This window comes from Clupea harengus, chromosome 25 (assembly GCF_900700415.2).
Source record: "Clupea harengus chromosome 25, Ch_v2.0.2, whole genome shotgun sequence".
Lineage (NCBI taxonomy): Eukaryota > Metazoa > Chordata > Actinopteri > Clupeiformes > Clupeidae > Clupea > Clupea harengus.
In genome coordinates, this window is record NC_045176.1 from 13,756,486 (window position 1) to 13,768,878 (window position 12,393).

General features: G+C 41.4%; 1 protein-coding gene across 4 annotated transcripts in view; it reads right to left on the minus strand.

Moving 5' to 3' along the window:
• The window catches only part of astn1 (astrotactin 1), a 166,846-nt gene that overhangs the window by 101,337 nt on the left and 53,116 nt on the right, over positions 1-12,393 (minus strand). For all 4 annotated transcript variants that reach the window (XM_031563091.2, XM_031563095.1, XM_031563093.2 and 1 more), the window contains 3 exons: positions 10,868-11,032; positions 3,605-3,689; positions 1,823-1,897 (listed from right to left, as the gene is read on the minus strand). In XM_031563091.2, the coding sequence (XP_031418951.1) occupies positions 1,823-1,897; positions 3,605-3,689; positions 10,868-11,032 (325 nt within the window). The remainder of the gene's footprint in view (positions 1-1,822; positions 1,898-3,604; positions 3,690-10,867; positions 11,033-12,393) is intronic.

Genomic DNA, 12,393 nt, shown 5'->3' on the forward strand with positions numbered 1-12,393 from the left:
ACTGGATTAATATGTTTAATGTGATTATGAAATAATGGTGTCAAAATGATAATTCAAATGTTATTCACCTAAAATGCATTGGTACACAGTAACAAATGCATTTGAAATTTAAATATCAAACTCACCACCACGCAAGAAAGATGAGAACATTCAAATGTTAAAGGGGAAACAGAACCTCTCCACTTTGCAATAACATATTCTCGTCGACTGCACTCAATCTATGGCGAAATGGTTGTGAAAATGCATTTCCTATAGGGCTGAACGATTAATTGCATTTGCGATTTAATCGCGATATGATAGAACGCGATTTTCTAACCGCAACGTTCGCGATTAAAAAAACGTGGTCACAAAAAAAAAAAAATAATAATTTAATATTTTTTTTTTTTTTTTTTTTTTTAAGATGGTACATTTTGCACACAGTGTTTAAAAAGTGCATGCCTAGTGTTTATACTTAAAATTACTTTTTTTAAATTACTTAAATGCACAGTGGCAAAGCCACCGATTTGTTGTTCTTGTTTCTGTAATGAGCAGTTAAATAAAAATGTAAAATGTGGGAAAGAATATTTTACACTAAATGTATCTAATATTGTGTTGGTCATATTTAAATCATTCATTACGTTTTGTTGGGAAAAAAAGAGGATACAAATTTTTTTTTTAAATCGCATATCGAATCGCAATCGCAATATTTTGGTAAAAAAATCGCAATTAGATTATTTTCCCAAATCGTTCAGCCCTAATTTCCTAGTCGATTGCATTTTCATTTTCATAGCCTTCCACCAGTCAGTCAACCAATCAGGGTGGGACTACAGCACAGCAAGTAGAACATGTGATTTTTTTTAAAACAAGGCGGCTGAAGAGCTCGTCTTAATAATTCGCAGAGTAGCAGAAGGGGAGGACAGTGGTAATGACAACTCTTCACTCACACTTGATCAGTGTGAATCTTAAATTGAGCGTGTGGCAGAATTCTCTGCCTTATCAGGCGCTGACACAAGCATTGTTATTGCCAAATTGAGAGCCGTGGCAAAACAACTCTCTGTGCCTCGACCCAGGGGAGTAGAGATACCTGCCTTACAAATTTCATCGGATGCTTTTAAGTGATATCGCCATGTTTCAAAAAAAGTTGTTCATTTTCATATTGATAAAGAAATGAAAAACTCTACTGATTTGTTGTGGGATCTGCAGACCAATGTGAAACCAGTCAGCAGTACCTCTAACACGTCACTGTTTGTTTTTAGGTTTTTTTCCCCACAGTAGTACGTCTGGGGGAGGATATCCCTGTCGTACCAACACACCACACACATTACAGGTGATTACGAAATCCCCGTGCTATTGAGTGTTAGCTGAGAGGAGCTGTTTTATATTCATTTAATTTAATTACATAAATATTAGGAACAAACTGTTGCTCTCAGCCAACAATTCACACTTGTTTCTATTATCATATATAACTTCTAATCTGTAAGTATTTCATACATATTTCTTTTTTTAAATGCTGAAGACTACATTAGTCACTATTCACTACACAAGTCTTTGGTTTTTCGTATTACCAGCAGATAGTTACCATAAGGAAACTTTCAATGTGTGAGGTTCTAACCGGTGACCAGGTGACCACTGAAAAAAGCAATGGCTTTTTCTAACCACAAAAGTGAAGAGGGAGAGGGGAAAAAAACTGAAGAACCTATTTCATTGTGGTATCAAGTGAAAATGTGGTATCATTTCATGCTTAGTTTCCGCCAAAGCTGTGACCCCTGGGATGGGTTTCGTAGCCACCACCAAAACCTGATCCAAGAACAAGATGAAATGTCTTCTCAGCTCTCTGTCTCACCTGAAGATACGATCGGATGGCTGCTCTCCCATCACCAGATCAAACCCGCGCTGGAAAATGGTGTATGGCCAAGGACTGCAGAAGACACAAGGCACAAGGGAAATATACATGAACACCTCAGTGGAAATACTGACTGAAATTACATTAAATTAATCAAAATCCTGCAGTTACTGTTCTGAATGTTAATGGAGCCACCCACTTCTCCAGCCACAGTATCACCATGACACCTAAAAACCTGACAGCAAACATGTCTTGTATGTAACTGACAACTGCTATACACAGCGAGAACGCCTCTGCAGTACAGGGCACAGCGGATGAGCTCTAATTTAGCAGCAGCGATGTGGCACTAACAGCCTTTTGTGTCGGGGAAAAGAGCTGTTTTTTCCGGCCAGAGAGATGTGACAGGAGCTGACGTGATACTGGCAGCCATAAAGTGGGATGATGGAGATTAACATGTAGGGCCACCCGGGTGGCGTGTCATGTCGCTCCACTCCAGTATGCCAAAGAAAGAGAGCAAGTGTTGATGGCCTGCACTAAAAGAATTTACTGCATGCTAAACCAGAAGTTAAATCCATAAGCTTTCTCTTCACCACAGGAACTTGATTATCATCACATGTACCTGCACTTCTTACTTAACGATGTGTAGTGGTTCAATGAGAAAACACATTTTTGGAGAAAGTAACTTGAGACATTAACCTTACATATTGTCACACATATGATCTTTTCTTCTTATAAAAGAGTTTGTACAATGTAGAAGAATTACAAGAAAAAAAAATGTTTCAAAAGGAATAAGAATTTAAATGTAATGTACTTGTAATAAGTAGGTCAAGTTAGATGTTAAAAAACCATGAGATAAAAAAAAAATATTGCAAATGCACACTAAGCGCTGTCACCTCTCAACTTCAAAATGGCATGGACTTTCTTCTGAGTTTTCTCCCCGGGGAGTCCGACCCAATTAAAAGCTGCTCGCACCTTGGTGACACAATACCAAAAGAACACGCACCCTCCATCACCAGGCCCTCTGCTCCCCAAAGGTGAGGCTCCTGATTGTTTCGATCTGAGCTCTAATTATCAGATCCATCGCACCAGCCATCATCACCTCAATCTCCCACCCAATTAAAATGCCAAGGCTTTCCTCACCTCTGCATCGTAATCCAAACATTTCTAAGTGACATTTCCCCCCTAAAAAAAAAGTCCATATTAAACACCCTTTTCGACAGCATGACATCCCATTAGCATCCAAAACCGTATAAAACTCTGCCCGATGTGAGGCTGAGAGAAGCACAAAAGGTGGCAAGATTTATATAAGTTTTCATTTAAATGCCCTCCGAAGCCACTTAACGGAACGGAACACTGGGTTTCTAGCCATACGGTGGCTCATTCATACAACATTTGTTAAACTAATTGGTAATAAGAGGTGCCCATGTATGCACTGATTTGCTTTTACGATTTCACCTCCTTAACAAGATGCCATCTGTTTGGGGATGCTCTAAAATGTGACCACCAGGACCTTTATACTCCTCATGGATACTGACTATGCAAAACAACTCAGCATTTACTGTCAAAGATGCGAACCATCTGCTACTTCTTCGCAAAGTTTAGAAGTCTTAAGAGCCAGAAAGATGGACCAGAATTTGTGAAAGTGTGGTGAACTGATTTGTTTTTCGAATAGAGTTTGAGGGAGGAAAGTATTTATTTTTACACATTTGTCGCACACAATTCGAACACCACACTAGTAAGGAAGTCCTGTGTGTTTCAGAAAAAGAAAGTGTCAACCCTTACCCTTGGTTTGGACCCCACTCATTCCGAATACAGAGATGCTTGTGCACGGGGTCTCGCATGTAGCCGTCGAAACAGAGACAATCACCTGGGAAAACAGCAGCAAGACATATCAATCATGACATAGCAATCATGACATATCAATCATGACATATCAATCATGACATAGCAATCATCGCCATTCTAATGCACCACAAAAACACGCAATAAGTCTTAATTACCCTGTGTATCCTTAGGGAGCAATCTAGTGAAGCACAGTAGTTGGGCTGCTGCTCTCCCACCTACACTATATCCTCCCACTAATGGCAGTTAATGGCCTTGTAGAGAACGTCTCAGGCAGGCCAAGTGGCTATTCCACTTACAGAAGCAATTCCAGGACTCCAGGCATGAGGCATTCAAAGGAGAATGTCTGAGCTGATATCTTTGGTAAGAAAAAAAAAAAAACACATTACCAATCATTTTGTTATCAAGAGCAGCTCAAAATCACCTCAGGTGTACTTGTGAGCTGTTAATGTGGAACATGTCGGCCAGATGCTGAGCGGTATGCAGAAATGCCATGTTAATGCTCATTCCTTGTTGTAGCATATGGCCATGAATAAGGTGCACCCCAGGCAGGAGGTTTAATTGCTGGCACGCCTAAATCTGCCCAACACATTTTAATACCAAATGCGAGTCAGTCGCCTCGTAAAAAAAACTCCAGAACACGTCATCCTTGCAGTACAATGTAGCCATTTTAATTGCGGTCAACTGTCCTCCTTATCACTGCAGTGATGTTAGTGGGTCTCAACTACTGACACTTGACCTCTGACCCCTGTCTGTCCCTACACTGTCATGTTATGTTGTTGTACTGGAGCTGAGCTGAGCTGAGCTGAGCTGAGAGAATCGGAGCGAAGAGGAGTGCAGCGGCACAAGTGCAGGCGCGGCACAGATCCCCTCCATCAGCCCTCTAATCAGCGGTGCTTATTCCAGCCATCACGGCACGGGCCAGTCACTCCCTCTTCCGCTGATGCCTCCTGTCAGGGTGCACCGCAGATGCCGTCGCCTGTCATTTGTCAGCCGCAAGATTGATGGGGATGCTGCTGGAGAGGAGGGTGGGAGGGGCGGGGTGGGGGTTGGATGATGGCCATGTAAAGGGGTTGTTGAGCAGAGCGAGGGGGGGCGGGTCGGGGGGGTGTTGCTGTGGGGTAAGGGGGGGGGGGCACATCATCTTTACAATGGCATCGTGTAATGTGAGCCTCTCTGAGGTGGAACAGCAACTTGTGTAGGCGATGAAGAATACCATTACAGCGCACCTCAAGTAATCTCACACCCATGTATTCCTCACAGTGCATTGAATATGCTCACATCACATCTAATACTATAATCCCACTACTTATATTTAGATTCTGGAGAAAAAAAAAACTAAATTCATCTATTTCACGTGCCAGTGAAGGTGTGACTAATCTGAAAGGGAACGAGAGGACATTTTCTTTTGTCCCCGACCAAAGCAGAATGGTCTTAAATGAACAGGAAATGTCAACCAGATAGGTAAAATTACATTCTGTAATTGCATTACATTTGGTCTCATTGTATAGTTTGTACACAGCAAATGTGCATTGCGAAAGTATGCATTCTCTGTTTTGCATACTCATTTGTCTTTGAGATAGCACATTGGGAGCCATCCACCATTCATTCAGTAAGTGGGTGTGTAAACAATGCTCCCTCTCTTTATCCTCTCTTTACACTCGAATCAGGCCACACACATTCAATATGATGTGTGCAGTACAATACATGTGTGCTTGTGTGTGTGTGTGTGTGTGTGTGTGTGTGTGTGTGTGTGTGTGTGTGCGCGTGTGTGGTGTGTGGTGTGTGCTTGTATGTGTGTGTGTGTGTGTGTGTGTGTGTGTGTGTGTGTGTGTGTGTGTGTGTGTGTGTGTGTGTGTGTATGTGTGTGTGTGTGGTGTGTGTCTGTACACAGTACACAGTACACAGTGTACAGTCCAATCCATTTCTACCATGTGTGTATAAACATAAAGTAGTATTTAACTTAAATCCTTATCTTACACAGATTTGTTTGTCATTGATTTATTCATGTTTGCATTTCCCCTCATTACTGCCTCTAGCTGTAACAAGACGTGGAGACAAACACATTCATGTGCCAGCCACTCAAATGTAACATATCTAGATGAGCCGGAAATGATCAGTAAAGGTATGGATTTAGTAAAGTGCAGAGTATTGAGAGTTTCTTTTCTAAAGGTGGAAATTGGAGGGTGGATATGTACATTTCTGAGTCACCCCCTCAGCATGTATTAAAATCTATTGCAGCACGGTAAAATAGGGCAGAAAATCCAATTTAAGTTCAATTATTTGTTTATAATGACACCAGCCAACTGGAGAAGTTAATAATTTGTGCTGAAGTCATGGCATTTTTTTTTTTATTTCCTAACACAGAGCTGATACCCCATTGGATTCACTGCAAGAGGCAAGCTGTATAACATTGACAAAAAAAAAAACCTTAGCAGCTGCAGGTAATTTAGCCGACTGCATACTAATCACCTGTCATTCAACTATTTTGTTGAACACAATCTCTATATTCAATAAACGTACCCATTATTCATGTACCACTACTAATTACAGAGATATTTCACCTGATCAATACTATTTTTTAATCGAGTAACCATTTACTAGTTAGTAATTGACATCAGGCTTCTGCCATGAAGACAAATGTAATCTGTACTACAGATAATAACAGAGAAGCAGCATTACTAGTACATAACTGCCAACAAAACAATCACCGAGAATCTGAAATCTAAAGTGAATTCCTCCATTTGTTACCATTCATAATGGATTCAGCTGAGATCAATACGTGTGTATCATCAGGTGTCCAAAGCCTTCTTCATAAACGATACAAAATTAATTGTGGTAGCATAAATGCAGAAAACATGAAAGTTAAAAACAGCATAGAGATTTCCTGTCTAGGAGAATGGGACGGATAAAATGTGTATCTTACTGGACAGGCCACAATGAAGACAGCTAGTCTGTTAATTTGATAAGTATATAATTCATGGCTAATTAAAGGCACGTGCCTGTGAAAAGTGGAAAGTGGGGGAAAAAAGCAATTCCATTAATACACTGCTCTTTGGCTAGGCACACAGTCTCTGACTCCAACTCTAGCATCATTTGTGTTATCGGGCCGAAGAACAAGCGCTTTTGTTTAACACCAGTTGATGATTGCCAATAACCTGGGCAATAAATCTTTGACTTGACTCATAGCATTAAACAGTGTGAAGTGGCAAAAATGTCAATGAAGGTAAATAGCAAAAAATCACAGTGAGGTTGTGAGCAAAACTGGCCAGTATTATATGTTCATGTGTCCCTACTATCGGCTGCTTGCGGAAAACGCGGCCGTGTTTCATTGTTTATTAATGAATTTCTAAACACCAGAATAATTCCCCTCACACCACGACGCCAGATAGACTCTGCAGTAGATCCGTTTTTCAGTGAAATTAATGTAACCAAAATGCAAGGATCAGCCAGCAGTGGTACCCAGACACCCAGCACAGTGTGTTCCTGTGGTAATAAATGTGCTTTGAGCTGGAGGGGGAGTGGGTAGGGTTGCCCTGGTCGGGGGCCCATAAAGCTGCAGTGTGTCTAACTGCCAACGCCGCCACACAGACCCCCGCTCATACCCCGCCTCGTACACAGCGCCGTGGTTGAAATTCACTGGCTCTTTTCATGTTGGCGAGGGCTGCTGTTTTTGTCATAACCCATCCCTGCTTTCATCAGTACCTCCTGCTCTGGGTTTGATTGAGGCTGTCTCTGAGCTTCCAGGCGCCTTGCAATCTTCCCTGAGACTTTCATTAAGAATGCATCGTACAAAAAAAGAACAATGCAATTACTGATTTGTGCCTGCACCAAAGCCTCATCTTTTCCATGTTGTTCGCCAGTCAGAGTCCCCATTGGTCCTGGTTGTGATTCAGTACCCTCGCCAGGGACACCATCCTTTTGAATTATGGATCCAAATCAGAGAGAACTTTCCAAGAAACGATTTCTGCAGAAGATGGATCCCTGCCGCTAATTACTGACAAGATAGTTGTGAAGTGCAGCTCATGTCCTCAGCCAAACTCAGGCTGCCACTGCCATACTAATGAAGGGGAGGGCAACTCAGACCACCTCAGCAGGTGGGTATGAGCGTTCACCAATACACTAAAACACATGGCAAATGTCATCAAAATACTGTGTAGCAGCTTGGGTTGAGGGTTGTGTCTTGAGAATAGACATCTCAACTCAAATGTAGTACAGGATCCAAACAAAAAACAAACTAAATGCAACACAGTCTGGCTCTTTAGTATTACAGTTTTTTCCAATCATTTTCACACTTGTTTCAATTCCACGTACACTTTCTCAAAACACTTAACACATCCAGCATATCAGTATACTATGTGAACTAAACTTTGGATACTTTTCCATTGCTTAGATACAAAATGAAATTACAGTAAACACTTGAAATAAGGCAGATTATTCTATAATTTTGGCTGAAGATGTATTCCTGTTTTCTGCTTTGTTTTGTTTGTTTACAACAGTGCATTTGAATTGAAATGTGCATGTATGAAGAAAAATATATAGATGTAGGTGTCGCTGAAGACATTTTCCAACTATTACTGCTGCATTTGAAAGTCATGGGCTATCAATGAGACAAAGTGAGCCAAAAAGGAAAGTACAACAAACACGTCTTACAATAGCATCGTGCATTGCCCAGGAATTGAACCCAGGTCAGATACTTGCTATCCAACAACACTAACCAATGCACCACTGATCACAACTGGTATTTTTGTTACACTCAACTGGTATCTACAAAATTGTGGAAGGCAAGCCAACAGATGTTGGTGTCTTGGTGTCTTGGTGTCATGACAACAGCTTGCCTTGAAATATTATTGGAATATGGGGGATTTTAGGGGTGGATAATATGTGCTAAATGTTTTTTCTAAAGGTTCAAGGCAAGGGAAAATGTTGTAATACTGTAAATGTGAAGTTTATAAAAAATTCACCACGGATCAGCATTAGGGCTGCAGGTCACTTCTAGTGGTAGTCTTTTTATTTGTGCTATAGTGTACCATAGAAAATGTAGCATTGAGCTGGGCATATAGGCATATAGCTGAATTTCATATTTACTGTATTTCATTTTATATTACATATTTTATTACATATTGTAGGTGTACAAGGTGTCTTTTCTTTTCTAAACAGAGGCTACAGCAACACATAATATATGCATTTTGCAATGCTTCAAGTTGTCTTTTAGTTCATTGTACAATGAGTGATAAAGTAGTTAAATGGAAGAGAGCATATGCTATAGTTATGGCAGCATGAGTCACTTTTGGGTGAAGTATGTATAAGTGTTTTGGTGGTTGTAGTGCAGAGTTTTGAAAAAGTGGACATGGTATTGGGACAAGTGTGAAAATGATTGGAAAAAACTGTAATGTTCTTAATGATACTATATATCTCCCATGACACAGACCCAGGTTCAACTTTTGAAGATATGAGATATGTACTTGGAGTGCATTCACATAAATAATTGAAAAGCACCATGAGTACATGAAGCTTTTAAGTCCAAGTATGAAGTACATGCCACCTAAGGACATTACATTTAGTCATTTAGCAGACACTTTTATCCAAAGCGACTTATAAGGATGTATACACATTGTACATTTACACTGATGGCACACTGCACATCAGGAGCAATTAGGGGTTCAGTGTCTTGCTCAAGGACGCTTCGACAGGGAATCGAACTAGCAACCTTCTGATTACTGAACGACTTCTCTACCTCCTGTACCACTGCAGTCCGTGTCATATAAAGGAGAGCAGACACCTTTGAGGCTCCTCCATTAGCACTTTCATGCTGGGATAATGTGCACTGCCATGACAAGCAGAACAGCGTCAAACTGCGCCATTCTCATTCTGGACCCTCTCCTGTGCAGGGCCAAACCCACCTCCACCTCCAAACGCGCCGAAGGACGTCAAAAATACTACCTCTTTTTTGATAGGCTCAGTTATTATTCAACACTTGCTATAGTGTGTCTGTACTTTTATAGATGTCACACGTATGAAGCAGAATTTGGGCTTCAATTTTAACCAAACAACCTCCGTATCTTCGTTATCTATGAAGAAATAATTACTAGCCTGTAAACTGAACAGGATGGTTTGTTTTTAGACTAGATCAAATGTTTCCTTTGTGGGCTAATGTTTTACATAAATATTGGCAACTGGGGTATAAAAGAAAGAAACTACGTAATGTTGCGCTGTATGTGGTGGTTATTGTCTTCACTTTGTTGAATATTTTTGCCTGTCAGGACACCTCAGCGGCCTTTATCCCTTACTTAAAAGACACACCCTCAAGCGGGCAGACAACGTTATGTTCTGCTGTGCTGTGCTGTGCTGTGCTGTGCTGTGCTGTGCTGTGTTGTGTTGTGTTGTGTTATGTTGTGTTGGATATGTTGTGCTGTGTTGTGTTGTGCTGTGTTGTGTTGTGCTATGTTGTGTGACGTGTGACGTCTTTAGAGGGTTTCTAAAGCTCCTGTCTGAAATTCCTTACAGCAGCCAAGTGTCCCTCAGCATATGTAGTCCACCACCCTTCCAGCGACTAACACTGAGATGCAATTCACACAAAAGCCCCTATCCCCCATTGTCAAGATGCAGGGGTCTTGTTTTACTCTCCTCTCAGCACTTGCACAGTTTAACATTCATTACTCCATACTGCTCACTCAGGAGACACCAATGGATAAGGCTTCAAATTAAACTCTGGCTGGATCGCGGCTAAGCCCCTGTCACATGTAACCTGGCGGTGTGTAATGAAAGGCACACCGTGACGAGGACTTACAGCAGACAGTGACTTTTACCGTGGAAGGGGCGCTGAGAACATTTGGTTGACGCAGCACTCAAAACACCTGGTTTGGGAATATTTATATCCCATATTCTTTTTCAAGGCGAATTACATAAATGCAGACTCATCATCCTCATGTAATACCTGGCTCATTTGGTACATAATGAGAGTACAATAATAATGAATTTCCCACAATGCTAGCAGTGACATAAGTGAAAGTGTCAAAGGGCATTTCCAGGAAATTACTCTGAGAGAGTAATGTGTGTGTGTGTGTGTGTGTGTGTGTGTGTGTGTGTGTGTGTGTGTGTGTGTGTGTGTGTGTGTGTGTGTGTGTGTGTGTGTGTGTGTGTGTGTGTGTGTGTGTTAGAATTGGCATGAGAGAGGGACTGAGTGAGTGCGAGGGCCCTCACCTGTCTCCGGTTCACACTGATGCTCGCAGGGGTCCAGTAGGCGCCGGCCGCACAGCTCGTTGATCCAGGGCCCGCTCTCATTCTGGTAGTAAATCAGCACCTGGGCCGGGTTCAGCCAATCAGACGCGTCCAGCTGACTGCCCTGCTGCAGAATGAACTTGGACCCTATGGGGGAGACAGGGAGAGCAATCCGCAATGAAACCCGCGCAGCAGCCTATCCAGAGCAGGTAGCACTCCTAGGTGATGATCTCACTGGCATGAACATGGTGGCAGTGGCAAACGCCTACAGCTATACACAGACAGAGCCAACGGCAGCATGTAAACCATCTGTTTGCAAGGTGATGATCGTTGTCAAACAGTCTTGTTGGAGTTTCCCCGAAAACCTGTTAGGACGATAGCAGGTTAAGTGACAACATTGATGAGCATCGCTTTTCCAACCTTAAGTTGAATCGAGTTCAGCTCATAGCGCTAGTTAGCTGTCAGCTCCGACGTGGAACACTTGTGAGGTCACGCACTCCTCTGCTAAGCCATTGCACACTATGTAAAAGGGTCACTGGCTCCTCTAGAGCTGACCATTGTGACTGGTCCTTGCTCATACAACCTAAAATAACCACATTCTGGAGTAGGTTAATTAACCCCCCGGAAGGCAGTCTGATAGTCCTTGATATTTTCAAGTGCTACATGTCCTTGTGTTCAGCACGAACTCAGCAGTAGGAGAGTCTGGAGACATTTTTTTTTTTTTAAATCACCTGTAAACACACACATTTCAAAAAACTATTTTCAAAGGAGATATTGTAAGAAAATATCTTAAAATCTGAAGATTGTTAAGATATACTGTTAATGACAATATTTCCATCAGTACTCAAGTTGTAGATTAATATTACTTTTCTGTAATATGAGTCTTTGGGCCCGGGTTTGGCGTCAAAACGGCTGGCGGAAATGGCCTATTAGGCAGGGTTTTTGTCGGCGGGCAATGAATATAACTTCCCCCAAGGCATGGATTTTGGATATAGGCGTGGTGACGTATTCTTCTTTGACAGGGAACTTTTGAATGCCAATCACAAACCATCACTGCCAGAGTCTGATTTATCTATCTGACAAAAAATGTCAAGTTCCCTTTATTGGAGGGATGAAGTATGCCTATATATTTCCATATTAGCAATTATGTAAAAATGCTTTAAAAAAAAAAAAAAAAAAAATAGTTTTCTTTCTTTTTTTTTTTAAAGGTTAAACCCCTTGAAAGACTTGAGCATCTGGGAAGAGTTTAATTTGACTGACTTGAATTAAATGCTCAGTAAGCAGTAAATTAATGTCATCGCTGATGCAAATACCCAATAATGACATTTCTTGTCATTTTTTCACAAAAGACCTCTTTTCTTGACTGCTAACAGAATGCAGAAAGAGATTGCATTCAGGTTGGTCCAGGTGTTCAAATTCATCAACATAAACATAGCTCACAGCCCCCCATTCATGCAGGCTACCTATCACTGTTGCTCTTGCATTTTACGCATCATGCTTTTTTTTAT